The sequence below is a fragment of the Gobio gobio genome (assembly GCF_949357685.1).
Source record: "Gobio gobio genome assembly, chromosome: 1".
In the NCBI taxonomy this organism is placed as follows: domain Eukaryota; kingdom Metazoa; phylum Chordata; class Actinopteri; order Cypriniformes; family Gobionidae; genus Gobio; species Gobio gobio.
The window spans coordinates 75,723,805-75,741,513 of record NC_137097.1 but is presented as its reverse complement, the minus strand read 5'-3'; the positions used below and the strand labels follow the sequence as shown (position 1 = coordinate 75,741,513).

Genomic DNA, 17,709 nt, shown 5'->3' with positions numbered 1-17,709 from the left:
GTTTACTTGTGTTAAAGTTGGAAAATTGCGCCCCCTTGTGGATCACATTGACACCGTCGTCGTCTGATTTCTCTTTCTTTCTTTTTTAACCCTTTCATGCATGAATTATGGGAAACAAATTTAAAGATTCTTTTTTTTTTATTATTATTTTAAAATGATGCTAAAATTGAAATCCATTTTAATTTTTACAAAATGTAGTTTTATTAAAAATTATTTAACTGTCCACGTATGTGTACACCATGCAACAAAGGCATAAAACGGGACATAAAGCCACAGATGACAATATGGAACATTGTGTTTTTATTATGGCATGTTATACTATGCATATCAGCTCAGTTATTAAAAAAAAATATATATAATATAATAACAATAAAACACATATTGTAGGAACTATAAACCTAGAGCTGGGCTTTGCTGGCACACACTCCTCCTCACACACACTGTCCTCTAGGATATTCTCTGTTATCCTGAACTGAACGCTTGACCTGTGCTGTCCCTGTTTGGGAGGCAAAATGCAAATTTGTCTCAGTATGTATGTGTAAAGTTCCCATTTAATGCCGTAATATGTCATTTTTAATGGTTATTTATGTTGATATATTTGTTAAATGTCTGTTTTATTACAATATAAGACAAATCATAACATCTTTGCAAAAATAGAACCGATATACTAGCAGGTTACAGAAACCAGACTTTATGCAATCTGACTCCGTTGTTGCATGATGTTGAGTTAGTTTTTGGTGTATAAAAATGTCATTTTACTCTAAATTTTAGTTTATAAAAAAACTAACATATTCATCATACTTTACTGTACATACTATTTTTTAGCTCAATTGACCTCTGAGTTTTTCACATATGCCTGCGGCATTTGGCACTTGGCTATTGCTGTCAGCCATCTTGGATTAATGATGTCATCAAGCAATGAATATTTGGAATACAAGACAGTAGCAACTGTTGCAATTTTGCTGTCAATCTACTGACACTGCCCTCAAGTGGTTTGGAGAAAATTACCATGACAAATAAACCCTAATGCTGTGTTCACACCAAACGCGAATAGAGCGTCAAAATCGCATCTAGTTGGATGCTTGAACATTTTGAATCCAGCTGTGGACGTGCGTAGAAATCGGGCTTTTGAAGCGAAATAGACGCGCGTTCAAGGTGCTCCAGGAGAAATATGTCATTAAACATCACTCTGCCTCTTTTCATTTTCATTAAAAATATACATTAAACATTAATAGCCACATAAATGTGGTCCAGGCAATTCCTACATTATCTTCACTGCATGTATATTTAAATATCCTTAAAAAATAAAAGTTATGAAACTTCTTTGCCCTCAGTCAAAATGATTTGTCAGACAACAAATTATAGATTCATGAGAGCAAAGATCGGCCGTTAGATCTACACAAGACGAACCACTACAGGCCATCAGAGCCAGCGGTAAACGGCAGAAGGACTGGCCGAGGAAAGGATGCTCTTGCCGGGGTTAATGAGCGCTGAGTGCCCGGTGATCGCCTGGATCTCACAACTCCAAAAGCGCAAGATTTTTTTTTTTTTTTTTAAATAGGCGCTCTCTTTATAAATAAACCACAGATTTGAGCTTTAAACTACTACATTCTCATCTGAAAAAGTCTTAAAACTACATTTTGTGACACAATAGTAGTATTTTTAAATTATGCGGGGTTTCTCATCACGTCATTTTACCACGTGACAGCAGCGAGCAGGCTCCTGATTGGTTAACGCGGCACGAATTGATGCCAAAGTTAAAATTTTTCAACTCAGGCGTCAGACGTGAATTCGCTTCAAATGCGTGAATGCACTAAAAACACCACTTGCGCAAGACGCTCAATTCGCGCAAGACGCTCAATTAGCGTCAAATTCGCGTCATTCGCCAGAACTGGATGCACAAATGAGGCGGAATCGTGTCCATCACGCCGCGCAAAACGTGTCTATCGCCCCGAAGGACCTCCAGACACGCTTCAACGCGCCTTTCCATTGACTTAACACTGAAATCACTCGCGCCAGACGCTCTATTCACCTTTGGTGTGAACGCAGCATTAATGGAGTTAAATTAACCCGTCTCCGGCGTGATTACTCCGATTGTTCAAATATTACAATTTAATAATTGTTAAATCGATATGTCATTCTCAATAAACCCGTCTCCGGTGTGATGACTCCGATTGTTCGAATATTGCACTTTAATAATTATTTAATCAACATCATCCTCAATAAACCCGTCTCCGGCATGTTGCCTCCGATCTTTCGAATATTCCGATCTATTATGACCTCTGACCTGTAAAGTTGCCAGAATTATAATCATATGCTGTTTGTTAATTGGCCATAGGAGAACTGGCACCGTCATTGCAAGTTTTTCGCCTGTAAACTGATGTAGTAAATCCTATCCTCCACAGGAACGTCAGACATGACACACATCGCAGACTTGATGATAAAGAGTCCAAGGAGAAAAATACTGAGCCTATACACAACGAGTTATTACAAAATGACCATGACTGGTTTCACTGTAGCTACTTTTGAGAAGTGTAGTAGTAGATGGATGACACAGAGAGGTTGAGCTGTAAATGAACATATTACAGAGGTGAAGGAGTGTACAAATAAAACATCTTTTATTTAAATTGTGATTAGATGCTAGATTAGTGATCAAAGAACTCTCTTTATATTGTTTGGATCTGTGAATCACACGTTGCGAGTGTATCTGCACACTTGCCCAAACTGCCGTTATAACGAATGACACAACAAAGCTCTTACTGTATTCATGTCGATGTCGTGTTTGCTGTTAGTTGTGCTGAAAGCATTTCGTGAGAGAAATAACATTGCAATGATGAGATCACTGCATTCAAGCGATCAACAGACTGTCTGTGTACTCAATGCTCATCACTGCAGCCGTTCATGTGATGGGAAAAGATCGAAAAATAATGCTCGACTGCTGTAATGGTAAAAAAAACTTAGTAAAAGTATTCGAGAGGGGTTCCACAAGTTCGTAGAATAAGGAGGAAGAAGACAGGGTCGCGTGAATGGGTGTTTATTCAGAAGTCTCAGATACAAACAAAATAAAACTCGCGCTCACAGCGCTCTCAACAACTCAGTACAATATTACTTATCTCAGCAATCTTTCTCCAGAGCTCTCCGTCTGGTCTGCTTGTCTTGCAGTCTGCAGACCTCACTAAACCACGCCTCATCCGCCATAAAATCTAACACTCATTTCAAATGCAAAGATGTCAGCCAATCACAACAGTGGGCATTTTCACTGAAGTCTCACAGCAGACACGCCCCTTCAAACAGAGCATTCAGCCAGAGGGCTAATATCAGTATAGAAAAATGCCTTTTATTTCTAAATTATGACATTTTTTGATGTAAAAATCATACTAACATTATAAGTACACCTCAGGAAACATTATAAAATAATTTTAAAAAATCCACGCCATGGGACCTTTAATGACGTCATCAACGACTAGTCGATGACGACTCGACTTCCATCACATAAATTACAAAAAAAATCTGAAGTTGTTCAACCCCTAGTTGAACAATATACATTTTTTTGAGCTTTATCGATTAATATTTTATCGCTCTGGTGAATGTGATAGAAACTAATTTCTTACTAAAGGATGGTGCAAAATTTCTCTCCATTCCATTGTAAACCGAAATCTAAACTCTCAATAGCTTCTTGTTTTGAGTAGTTTATCCATTCATCTGGTATTTTACCCCTCCCCTCAAATGTTTTACTGTAGTATTTTTCCAGATCTTTCTGGAATCTGCACACAAACCACTTCCAGTGCATCTGATCATAAAAGTCAGTGGAAATTATGCTCCACTTTGCATAAATCCCTCCTGCACTTCTGTATTCTTTATATGGAAACCTTCCACCTGATGTGTAAAAATGCTGATCACTTCCCAATAAATCTGTGCAAGTATCAGCACAGAGATTCTGTGTTAATTCGTAACATGTGCCATTAATTCCTCTTACACGATGGAAAGGAACACTGTGATCTCCGTGATGGTTTTCTATGGTGTTGGTGCAGGTGACTTTACAGAACGGACACTGAACCCAACAGCACTGACAGAAGTGATCAATCAGAATCTCATCTGGCCTGAACTTACAGTCCAGATTTAATGGAAATGTCTTTGTGTTGAATCTACTGCAGATATCAGACACTATAGCAGGAAGTTCTTGTCTAATCACATCTTCTAGGAGGTTGAAATCATCAACATCATCATATTTCACTCCACTGAGGTCTTTTACAGAGAAGATCAGCTCATCTGAGAGCCGCTGTGTGAAACTCTTCAACCACAAACCAACACCTCTTTTGTTCTCTTGAACATGTTCAGTAGATTCATGAGCTGCTTTCATGATCTTCTGCTGCAGGCATTTCATGTTCTTCCTCATCTTGGGTAAAACACTGAATCTGAACTGTGTGATGTACCGACTGACTTCCTCTCTGATGAAACTCTTGAAGTATTCTTTGGGATTATCAATGTACTCCATGTAGTTGTCAAAATCCTCCTCTTCTGCCAGTGTCTTCAGGATGTGTTTCTCCAGTTTCGATCTGTTTCCATTCATTGATTCACAGTTTGCTCTCATTTCATCTGTCAGATCTCTGGCAGTCTTCTTGTAGACGCTCTGCTCAATGGGCTCTTTCAGTTTCTGACAGATGATCTTACCGAAAATGGCAGCTGATGTTGCTCCATGACAGTATTTCTGGAAAATACTATAGTACTCTTCTCTCTTCTTCTCAACATATATTACAGGATCATTGGATTCCCTGAACATCATGTGTTGGTCAGTGATCATCTTGTTTGCTCTCTTAAAGATGGAATAAACAAAATCTATGAAGAATTCATTCTTAAACACATATTCCACTGATCCTTCCTCATGTTGCATTACTCTTGCCTTGATGTAATCTGTGATCTGTTGAATGCAGCTGATGTTGTAGCCCATCTTTGACATTGCAAATGACTGAATTGTTTTGTCGGTCTTCTGAGCAACATTTGTGATTAAGGATCTTATTTGGACTTCATCCTCTTTAGATAGAATGTAACCAAGCGTCTGCTTAGTTGATCTGTAGGCATTTGTGAAAACTCCTGTAAATCCACTGGATTTCTTTATTTTTACATAACCTAAATAATTAGGCACATTAAAAATATCCCTCCTCTCCCCCCAGTGGTCTACAGGGAGACGCCCTTCATAGGTGTCACTGACGATCTCTCTCACATCTTTCATTACGTCAATGTCTTTTACTGGAGGAGTGTCTCTGATGATCTTCTTCACACATTGTTCCCAAAACAAATCAAACTCTTTCTTCAGTGTTTCCTCATCGTTTGCTTTGTCTTTGAGTTTTAAGGCAAGTTCTTTGCTCTTTTCATAGAGAGTGTTTTCATGAATTGTCCTCTGAGCATCAATCGCTTTCTTCCGGTCTCGCTGCTGAAGAATCTCATTTAATTTCCTCTTTGTTTCTCTCACAATGTTTTCCTGAAGCTCCTTGATTTTGAGTTCAAATGATGTTTTCCACTGAATCAGTGTATCTTTATATTTGTCTTTCTCAAAGAATTCAGACATTGATTTCTCCACTTCTTCACTTGTCTTCTTCAGTTCTCTTTGAAGATCAGTTTTCTCAACCTCATGAATTGCTTCATTTTCTATTTTGTTGTGCAGTTTAATCTCAGTTTCCATCATGGCAGTGCGAAACCTCCAGGTCCACTTGCTGTATTCGGTCTCCAGTTTCCTGTACGCTTTGTTCTTTAGGAATAAAAACCAACAAAAATGATGCAATAGGCAAAGACTTGGGAAATAATATTTTCTTAAGTTCTAAATCACTTTCCTTGTGTGACTTTAATGGTCTAAACCAGGTGTCCAAAGTCGGTCCTGGAGGGCCACTGTCCTGCAAGGTTTAGCTCCAACTTGCCTCAACACACCTGTCTGGAAGTTTCCAGTATGCCTAATAAGATCTTGATTAGCTGGTTCAGCTGTGTTTAATTGGGGTTGGAGCTAAACTCTGCAGGACAGTGGCCCTCCAGGAACAGGATTGGACACCCCTGGTCTAAACACTATCCCTAACAGTACAAATTTGAAAGAGCAAAAGTGACATGAACACCCACCTGTATTGAATCATCAGTTTCAGTGTAGAACTTCTTAATCATGTTCTCTTTCTCTCTTTCACATTCCTCTCTCCACTCCACTCGTCTTCTCTTTAGTTCATCTTCATAACATTCATAATATTCCATTTTCTCTTCAAAATGTTTTTGTTCCTCTTCGTGCTGTTTTTCAATGAATTTCAGTTTCTCATTGAAAGCCGTTTGTTGAGCTTCTCTTGCGTTTCTTTCTTCTTTCAGTCTTTCTAAATCCTCTAGTTGTTCTTGTCTCTCTCTTTCTATTTTCTCTTTCTCTCTGATTATATCCTCCATTTTACTCTTGAGTCTCTGAATCTGTTCATCAGAAATGTGTTTCTCTCTTTCTCTTCTGTTTTTATCCTCCTCTTTCCTTCTCTTTTGCTCTTCATCATGATTCTGTCTTTCTTCCTCCGTATCTACCTTCTTTCTCGCTTTCTCTTTTTCTAGTTTGTTCATCAGTTCTTCTCTTTCTCTGTTTAGTCGCTCCACTCTCTCTATCAGGATCTTCATCTGTTGCTCTTGTTTTTCTCTTTCCATCTGTCTGAATCTCTTACATGAGTAGAAACTCCCTCCGTTTGCTTTCACCATGGCGTCTATCTTCTCCAGTAGATCAGACACCTGTGTTCGGTCTCCAGTCTGATTATTATTGAACACATGGTATCTGTTTCCACATGCTTCAATCAGGTTTCTGATTGCAGATCCAGGTTTTCCTATAAACTCTTCAATGGTTTTGTTCTCCAGAAAATCTCCTCTGGTGAAGAGCACCATGGTGAACATCAAAGAGTTTTGACCAAACGTCTCTTGGATGATCTTCACTGATGTTGCTTCTTCTTGAGTGAATCGTTGTCCTAAATTGAGCACAATGATGAACACGTGCGGTCCAGGCAGAATCATGGAGATGCAGTTGCTGATTTCTCTCTGGATCTCCTCATTTGTAAGTTCAGTATCAAACAGTCCTGGAGTGTCGATTACAGCAATGTGCCGGCCGTTGGTTTCAGCTGTTTCTCTCTGAGTTTCTTTAGTTATTGACTGGTGGGATAATTCTGCCTTAAACACAACTCTTCCTAAGATTGTGTTTCCTGTTGCACTTTTCCCAACTCCAGTTTTTCCCAGCAGCACAATCCTCAGATCATCTTCACTCTCTGCTGAATCTGTAAAAGAGGAAGTGCATCAACATGTTTAATTTAATAAAGCATCAGAAGTAAAAATTGCAAGCAAAATTTTGCACATGAAGTGTAATGCCAATTTGAATTAGTTTGGTGATGTTTCATTTGTTATGGATCAAAAACTACACCCAAAGAGTTATGGACTGGTGGAGCAATTCAGTGATACACCATCTCTTCAGACATTTTCTTCAATTAAGGCTTGAAATCCTTGTGTTAGCACAATGGACACATGAGCTACAGAAGTTACAGATGTCATATGGTCAATGCAGGATTTACAAAATGCTTGCTCTTGAAATATGGGTCAGTACCCAGTTTATTTGGACCAGCTTGCTCCTCAGAATCACAACCTGTCAGTATGATTAATTATTGATTTTCTACTGGGTGTTCAAAATACATAATTTTGTGTTCCCATTCAGTCAGTCACTCCCGATGCCACTTTGGGGACCGAGAAATAGGAATCTAGCCAATCTACTTCCTAAACGGAAGCCTGTATCTTTCCCTTGGGAGAGCCCCCTCTCGGTTGCGAGCTACGGCTCAGCATTGTACTCCACATAACTCCTTCGGGGTACGATGTGGGTTCCGCAGCGTTCCCTCCTACTAGGGCACGCTTTCCCAGTGTTATCCAATAAGTCACTGAGCTGGTCATGTGGGACAGCAGTGATGGACTTCTCTGTGTGAGCCCCATCTAATCAGGTAAGAGAGAGGTAACAGGGCACTGGAAGGGATCAGAGGCAAATGCGCTTCGGTAGGAATTTCCTATTCATTGGTCCACGATGTGGTGTCAGCAGTGACTGACTGAATGAGAACGTCTCGGTTACGTACAGTGGGTACGGAAAGTATTCAGACCCCCTTAAATTGTTCTCTCTTTGTTATATTGCAGCCATTTTTTTTCTCATTAATGTACACACAGCACCCCATATTGACAGAAAAACACAATTGTTGACATTTTTGCAGATTTATTAAAAAAGAAAAACTGAAATATCACATGGTCCTAAGTATTCAGACCCTTTGTTGTGATACTCATATATTTAACTCAGGTGCTGTCCATTTCTTCTGATCATCCTTGAGATGGTTCTACACCTTCATTTGAGTCCAGCTGTGTTTGATTATACTGATTGGACTTGATTAGGAAAGCCACACACCTTTCTATATAAGACCTTACAGCTCACAGTGCATGTCAGAGAAAATGAGAATAATAATAATAATCATTAATTACATTTATATAGCGCTTTTCTAGGCACTCACTCAAAGCGCTTTTACATAGAAGGGGGGAATCTCCTCAACCACCACCAATGTGCAGCATCCACCTGGATGATGCGACGGCAGCCATTTTGCGCCAGTACGCCCACCACACACCAGCTGATTGGTGGAGAGGAGACTGAGGGATGATACCAATCGTATATATATATGGGGATGATTAGGAGGCCATGATGGACAGGGGCCAATGGGCACATTTTTTTGGCCAGGATGCCGGGGTTACACCCCTACTCTTTATCGAAGGACATCCTGGGATTTTTAATGACCACAGAGAGTCAGGACCTCGGTTTAACGTCTCATCCGAAGGACGGTGCTTGTTACAGTATAGTGTCCCCATCACTATACTGGGGCGTTAGGACCCACACAGACCACAGGGTGAGCACCCCCTGTTGGCCTCACTAACACCTCTACCTACAGCTACCTAGTTTTCCCAATTTGGTCTCCCATCCAGGTACTAACCAGGCTCAGCCCTGCTTAGCTTCAGTGGGAAACCAGTCTTGGGCTACAGGGTGATATGGCTGCAGAGAATCATTCAAAGGAACTGCCTGAAGAGCTCAGAGACAGAATTGTGGCAAGGCACAGATCTGGCCATGGTTACAAAAAAAATTCTGCTGCACTTAAGGTTCCTAAGTGCACAATGGCCTCCATAATCCTTAAATGGAAGACGTTTGGGACGACCAGAACCCTTCCTAGAGCTGGCTGTCTGGCCAAACTGAGCTATCGGGGGAGAAGAGCCTTGGTGAGAGAGGTAAAGAAGAACCCAAAAATCACTGTGGCTGAGCTCCAGAGATGCAGTCGGGAGATGGGAGAAAGTTGTAAAAAGTCAACTATCACTTCAGTCCTCTACCAGTCTGGGCTTTATGGCAGAGTGGCCTGACGGAAGCCTCTCCTCAGTGCAAGACACATGAAAGCCTGCATGGAGTTTGCTAAAAAACACCTGAAGGACTCCAAGATGGTGATTCTCCAAGATTCTCTGGTCTGATGAGACCAAGATATAAATTTTTGACCTTAATTCTAAGCGGTTTGTGTGGAGAAAATCAGGCACTGCTCATCACCTGTCCAATACAGTCCCAACAGTGAAGCATGGTGGTGGCAGCATCATGCTGTGGGGGTGTTTTTCAGCTGCAGGGACAGGACGACTGGTTGCAATCGAGGGAAAGATGAATGCGGCCAAGTACAGGGATATCCTGGACAAAAACCTTCTCCAGAGTGCTCAAGCCCTCAGACTGGGCCGAAGGTTCACCTTCCAACAAGACAATGACCCTAAGCACACAGCTAAAATAACGAAGGAGGGGCTTCACAACAACTCTGTGACTGTTCTTAAATGGCCCAGCCAGAGCCCTGACTTAAACCCAATTGAGCATCTCTGGAGAGACCTGAAAATGGCTGTCCACCAACGTTTACCATCCAACCTGACAGAACTGGAGAGGATCTGCGAGGAGGATCCCCAAATCCAGGCGTGAAAAACTTGTTGCATCTTTCCCAAAAAAACTCATGGCTGTATTAGATCAAAAGGGTGCTTCTACTAAATACTGAGCAAAGGGTCTGAATACTTAGGACCATGTGATATTTCATTTATTTATTTTTTATAAATCTGCAAAAATGTCAACAATTCTGTGTTTTTCTGTGAATATGGGGTACTTGTGTACATTAATGAGAAAAAAAAGAACCTAAATGATTTTAGCAAATGGCTGCAATATAACAGAGTGAAAAATGTAAGGGGGTCCGTACCCACTGTGTGTAACCCTCATTCCCTGAAGGAGGGAACGGAGATGCCACATCCCGTCACCATGTCCTCAGTACCCTGCTGGGGTGCCAGTTCAACTACTCGGCTCCTCAGCAAAAAACTAATTTGATGTAAGCACCTGTGCCTCATTTATGAGCAGTTAGTGCAATCATTGCATGCCAATGTGCATTGGCTCGTTTAGTTACACTCGAAGTAGATTGGCTCTCGCGTGCAAGATCCCTATTCGACGGTCCCCGACGTGACGTTCTCCTTCAGGGAACGAGGGTTACATACGTAACTGAGACTTTTTATATTGTGTAGGTATAACCGGCTAACTCACGTTATTACTGTCTTAATCCTACTGCAAATCAGCTGTGGGCCACTGTTACCTAAAACTGTGTATATTAATGCAGATTGACTGTCGATCTGCATACTTTATGAATCAAACTGCTTTTCTAGCCATTACCTGACAGTAAATATGTCTCTAGTGGATGCATTTTCTTCTTCTTCTCTTCATATTGCAGCAGTTTTCTCATCTGAACATCAAAAAATGTCTCTGTGGAAAAAAACTCTTGTCTGTTTTCTTTCAGCATCTGCTCAATGTTCTCCATCAATGTAGGCACTTGTGTGGTGGGACCAAAGAAACAATGTCGTCCTCCAAAGCTCTCAATGACAGTCTTTGTTTCTCCATTTAGTTCTGCAGTCTGATGCTCTGAATTCTGCATTATAAGGATCATCATGTGTTTCTTGATCCTTGAGCTGAATATCCTCTGGATCTTCTCCATTTCTGCTTTGTCTTCATTATTGAGTGGACCATCAGGAATAATGAAGAGGAAAACATGAACTCCAGGATCACAGAGAGAGACACAGCGGAGAGTCTGACGCATCACTTCCTCCTCTGAGAGCCGAGTGTTGAACAGAGCTGGAAGCTCCACTAGACTGACCAGACGTCCATGAAGCTCCACGTCGGATCTTCCTTCTGTCTGCAGCAGGATCCGCTCTGATATGGAGGATTTTAATGGCCCGTCACTCCCGCACACGACCAGATTCAGCTTCTCACCCTCTGAAACTGATAGAAGAACAACATTTAAAAACTGATCAAACTGATTATCTGAGATGTTTGTCTTGGGCGCAGCTAAGGACAGAGACTCTACTATTTTCTGACATGCTTTTCCCCAACAGAACAATTCTCACTGCAAATAGTTGAATCAGATATTTAATATTCACAATCCTCCTCACATCACACAATAACACAGAGCACATGTGATATGTTGCATGTTATAATGCTAATTTTGAGAGTTTTAATCAAACATCATAGTTATTGGAAAGAAATTACCAGAATCCACAAGTGAGAGGGGGATTTGAATTGACCTCTTTTGTTTTGTGACCTGGGCATTGAGAAAGCTCACACATGCCAGAATCGTTTCATTTGCTCTATTTTCACTAAAAGAGTGGCTGTTTTCTCTTTAATTATTAGTTTATTCTACAAGAAAGGTATTATGTTAACATGAAATTGCAAGGCAACAGGGTAACAGTTTAAGGTGACTCAACAAATTATCTTATTTACAGTGTATATAAAAACGTACTGATAGGAAGCTCACTTTTACGCCATTTTTTAATGGGAGAAGGAACAGTCAGCGAATGAAACAAAAGTCATAAATTAAATTTGACTCATTACAATAACACGTATCAGTAAAAAAACGAATGTGGTAACTTCCCGGCGGGAAGAGCACCATTCGATGAACAGGTTCCACTTCAATGCATAGAGACGCCTAGTTGAGGGGGCTCTAGTGGAAGTGATGGTGTTTACCACTGCCTGGGGTAGAGGACCAAGATCGCCTAGAACCTCCGCAACATGGAGTTTCTGTCTGGACACCGGTGCCATAGGTTGTGGTTGTCCAGTTGGGCCAATATGGGCCAACTAACAGGACCTGCTCCTCGTCCTCCCTGACTTTGCACAATGTCTGTGTGCCAGTGCATCCGTGCCGAGGGTTCTGTCGGTCAGAGAATAGAACAACTGGTTATGGGTTGAGTCCAGAGAGGAAAACCAGTCTACCTGTGCGGCTCCAAAGAGGTCCCATATCAACCTGGGGATGGAGTCGCCACTATCCTGGAAGCGCAGGCTGCCGTGTGAGCTTGTTGTGTACCCGATACGTGTCGCTCTGCCACACCATCTCAGGACTTGGCCATGATCCAGTGTTGAAGCAGTCTCATATGGAGCATCCTGAGTGGCGTTACTGCGGCTGCGCCTGCCATATACCCAAGGAGCCTCTGAAAGTGTTTCAGTGGGGCCGCTGTCCTGCCTCTGAACCAATTCAACAGTCCAGCTCCATACAAAGATAAGAGATCCTCTGCAAAGGGGAGAGTTTGTTCTTGTCTCAGTTGACCTGAAGTCCCAACACTGTCCCTGTGTTCGCTGTTCTTGCGAGTGAGCTATGAGCCAGTCATCGAGGTAGTTGAGTGATGTGAGTGAATGCCACGTTCTTTCAACGGAACAATGGCTGCCTCCACGACCTTCGTGAAGACACTGGGCGACAGGGCCAGCCTGAAGGGAAGGACTTTGTACAGATATGCCTGGCCCTCAAAAGCAAAGCGCAGAGGTAAAATTATACACGTCCTTCAGGTCGATCACTGCCAACCAATCTTGGGGATGGATGCATTTGAAAATGCGCTTCTTGAACAGGAGCATGTGCAGACCCCAGATTGGTCGTAACCCACTGCATTTCTTGGGTACAATGAAGTAGGGGCTGTAGAACCCTGACCTTATATTGGCTGGAGGGACCAGCTCGATCACATCCTTTTCCAGTAGGACTTTGATCTCTTTCCGCCAGAAAGGGGCATTGCTGCTCTACACAGAAGTTAAGTGGATGCCCCTGAACTTAATCACATAACTAAACCTGATGGTGGTGAGCCAGCGGGATGGTCTCAGAAGCGATAGCCAGGCTTCCATGAACTACACCAAAGAGCCCCCCTGCACCACAGACTTACCCGCGGTAGGGCCGCTGCCCTACCCCTGAGGAAGGCAGGGACCGGCCTCGGGAGGCATAGCATCCTGAAGTGGAGTCTAGGTGTGCGGTTCAACACCAATCTGCTTCCATAGGGGGGACAGAGAGTGCTTGAGAAGGCCCAGTGACGATCTTGAGCCGAACCTTGCTGTCCACTGGCAACTGAAGGAGGGGACAAGAGTGTAGAGGCTTTGTGGTGTTGCACACTGTCTTCCTCAAATCCTTCCTTAGCAGGGAACGAAAGCGACGAGGCATGGCATCGCACACTGTTGTCTTCACTCCGCTGAGAAGAGGGGACTGAGAGCGGTGAGGCATCGCCCTTGGCGCCGAGCAGACTGCGGTGCAGCCCACAAGTGACACTAATCATGTTGGGAAAAGCTCTTAACTACCTCAGCCTGATTCTGAACTGTAGAGGACTGTTGGGCACAATCACCTCTGCAAGGTTTAGCCAGGGGGTACTTCTGGACCACCAAGGTGGACATTGTCTGGCAAAGGGCCAGTGCTTGACTTTAAATACGGTCAGTCACTGTACGGAGCTCAACCTCAGCTCAGAACTACCAATGTGCATTAAGAGTACAGCACAGAGGCACTGCCACCCCATCATCAAAGGTAGTGAGAGCCCATTTTTACGCAGATTATGGCACCTTTGGTGTTTCATATTTTGGAACCAATATAGTTCCATACTGCTAAGTTTTAAGATGCATATCCGGGGAAAAAATTCAGTCAGAAATCTTGGAGTTACATTTGATGACCAGTTGTCCTTCAGAGATCACATTGCTAAGACAGCTCGCTCTTGCAGGTTTGCGCTCTACAACATCAGGAAGATCAGACCATTCCTAACAGAACACGCAACACAGCTTCTTGTCCAGGCCCTGGTTATTTCTAGACTTGACTACTGCAATGCGCTTCTGGCTGGACTCCCCTCTTGTGCGATCCAAACACTTCGAATGATCCAGAATGCAGCGGCACGTCTGGTCTTCAACGAGCCCAAAAGGACCCATGTCACACCACTCTTCATCTCTCTGCACTGGCTACCACTCGCTGCTCGCATCAAGTTTAAGTCGCTGACGCTTGCCTACAGAGCCACCACGCACTCAGCTCCTGCATACTTTGACTCGATTTTACGTCGTCACACCCCCACCAGAAGCCTTCGTTCAGCTAAGGAGCGAAGGCTTGTGGTACCATCACAGAGAGGCAAAAAATCCCTCTCCAGAACATTTTCATTCAACGTTCCCAGCTGGTGGAATGATCTGCCCACCGCCATCCGAAATGCGGATTCATTGACAACATTCAAAAGTCAACTAAAAACTCATCTCTTCCGTGAGCACTTAACCTCCTAATAAAAAAAATAAAATAAAAAAAACTATCCTTTCCTCTTTTCCTCCTCTTTCCCGCCCTACTCTAGCCTGTGCTACACTGAGAAATGTACACGGACCAAGTATTTCAGGCACTTGTTGCGCTCACTCGACTCTTCACGACCAATCGCTTATTGTACCCCCAAGTTGTAAGTCGCTTTGGATAAAAGCGTCTGCTAAATGCATAAAAGTAAATGTAAATGTAAAAAAGGCATGGGGGTGGCAAAGCGATTTACACATTGCACAATGCCCCAGCCACCTGGAAAGCATAGCTGTTAACTCTGAATTTGATTCAGCATAAGCAATCCCATCTGTAAGCTACTAGGCATGTGAGACAAAGGGAGCGTGGCCACCAAACTCGACGGCACACAGCGCGCTGAGCGCTCAAGCCCTTAAGAGAAAGGCAAGACAAACAACACACCGACATGGTCATGCTCTCATGAGAGAACATAAACCACCTACGATTCACGAATGCAGTCTCAGTCTGATAAGCACTCGGAGTGTGCCACCTGCCTGGGATGCGCCCATACAGAATCTGTGCTCTTTGACTCCACCTGCCCCCCCGAGAGAGAATGAGTCTTGCATTGCTGCAAACTCAGATTGCCTGCTTTAAAAGGACCATTCCCACCCCATTTTTTATGGAGGCCCACCAGGAGCTTGGCGTGCACATGCTCGACATACATCCACAGCACTGCCACAGATGCCCTCACCACAGTCAACGGCACAGAGGAAAAATAGCTCCGTCTATTAGAACGTGGCCACGGACCGCAGCAAGTCGGGCTTTTACAGCCGCCGTTTTCTCATCCCCAAGAAGGACATGGCCTTCACAAGGGGTGTCTCCTTTAACATTACTCATTTACTTTGAATGGGCGATGTCATGCATTGTGGGTCCGTTGTATCGCATCACTGGCGTCCGTGGCAGAAAATGAAAAATGTTTTTCAAGCGGCAACACAGGCGTCGCTTTTATAGAAATAACCTAGCACATACGCTAGCCAATCACATTCATGTAACACCAGAAAAAACATCTTCAGTCAACATCTTCAGTCAAGTGTTGACAGCAACGCATGTGTAAACAAACCTTAATGAATAATGTGCTGCGTTGCATCCAGTGTAGACAATTTCACTGATTATAATAGGTTATGTTGTCTTTTGATGCGTCACATCGTAATACCGGTAATGCATATGGTGTACTATCTTTCCTTTTCCTGGAACAAAACTAATGCTTAATGTTGATTTAAATTTTACTCGTAATGAAAAAAAACCCACAAAAATAAAAGGGCTCAATGACAAACTTGTTTACCTGCATTAACATAAATAAATGAAAGGTCTTTTTGTAAAATTAATGATTCGTTTTTGGTTCATTAATAATAATGAAATGCATCAACAATAAAATAGTATTTACAAATTTGCTTATATTAAATAATAACGTTTTATCAACAAAATAATAAGTGCAAATAGGCTAAATAAAAGATCTTTGGGATTACTTTAAAACGAATGCTTAGTTTTTGGTTAATTAGCCTATTATTTTTATAACTGTCTCACATTATTGTAGCGTCCATTTTATTTCTATAAAATTGGCAAATGACGGTGGGGCGGTGGGCAAGTAATGTAATTGGTAAAAGGCCAAATGCCGTGTAACACCCGTAAGCACATGCATATAACTTAAATCTGGCAAATAGCAAAACTTGAAAAAAAAAAAGTCTGTCCAACTTGTCTGTCCAGAAACCGTGGGTGGACAGTTCAATTCGCACTGCAGTAAACTCGCGCACTACCGCTTACAATGCCGGTCTCCTAACGCCGCATTCACACGGGGCGTCGGCGTCAACGCTTCTCGTTTACTTTGAATGGGTGACGTCATGCGTTGCCGAACTGAATTGTGGGTTCCGTCGCGGCGCTTCACTGGCGTTGCAAGCGGCAAAAGTTGAAGATTTCTCAACTTTTCAAGCGCCAACGCAGGCGTCATCCAATCAGATCACCCTATGCAAATATCCTAGAGCAGACGCTAGCCAATCGCGTTCGTTTAAAACACCGGTGAATGAAGAGTGAATGAAGAGTAAAGAACGATCTAAAATGGAGGAAAAGCTAATAATTGCGGTGGATAATCACCCGGTCCTTTACTACCAATCATTATTTACATACCGGGACACAAACTGGAGAGACCAGGCCTGGAAGGAGGTGGCAGAGACGGTTGGAGAATCTGGAATGTATCATGCTTGTATTCCGTCCGTGTACTCTGTTTATCATTGAATGACAGGCAGCATATCATATCATGTGTGGTTCAAATAGGCGCTATCCCCCAGCCAAATGAGGAATCAAATATTAAAGTGATCAGTTTTCATACACAAAATAGTCTCACAGACTAGCTGTCAAAAAAGGCGCTTTTTTTGTGTTGTGTTGTGGTCCAAGCGGCAAGTAATGTGATTAGCTGTTGTCACTATGACGGTCGCGTCAGCACCAAGCTTCAGCCACGCCCTCCGTCAAGCGTTGACGCCGAAGCCCCGTGTGAATGCGGCGTAACGGGGGATATGAGGGAGTACAAAGCTTCATGTTACGCCCTCCGGCGCGCCGTTAAAGCCGCAAAACTCCGCTATAAAGACCGAGTGGAATCTCATTTCCAACTCAACGACTCCCGGCGGATGTGGCAGGGACTGAGGACCATCTGTGCTTTTGGAACTAAATCCTCTGCAGAGGTGAGAGCTGATCCGTTGCTGGTGAACGAGTTAAACTCTTTCTACGCTCGCTTGATGGTAATCGCGGCAGCGCGACTCCGGCGAGTGACGCGTCAGAGAGAGTCCCTCAGAGCAGCAACGGTCACGTGATCTCTGTCTCGGAGGACGAGGTTCGGAGGGCACTCAAACGTGTGGATGTCAGGAAAGCTGCTGGGCCGGATGGTATTTCAGGTCGTGTTCTGCGGTCCTGTGCTGATCAGCTCGCAGGGCTCTTTACATCCATATTTAACGAGTCCCTTGCTACATCTGTTGTCCCCACCTCCTTCAAACGATCCTCCATCATCCCTGTACCTAAGATCAGTAAACCCTCTTGCCTAAATGACTATCGTCCAGTGGCTCTCACATCTTTAGTC

The 17,709-nt window shown here is 43.0% G+C and overlaps 1 protein-coding gene across 1 annotated transcript in view; it reads right to left on the bottom strand.

Moving 5' to 3' along the window:
* Positions 1-1,561: 1,561 nt before the first annotated feature.
* LOC307124665 (interferon-induced very large GTPase 1-like) overlaps positions 1,562-17,709 on the bottom strand; it is a 31,488-nt gene continuing 15,340 nt past the window's right edge. The window contains exons 3-5 of the mRNA XM_079814041.1: positions 10,733-11,335; positions 6,106-7,268; positions 1,562-5,746 (exon numbers count right to left, since the gene is read on the bottom strand). Coding sequence (XP_079670167.1) covers positions 3,611-5,746; positions 6,106-7,268; positions 10,733-11,335 — 3,902 coding nt within the window. The 3' untranslated portion in view covers positions 1,562-3,610. The remainder of the gene's footprint in view (positions 5,747-6,105; positions 7,269-10,732; positions 11,336-17,709) is intronic.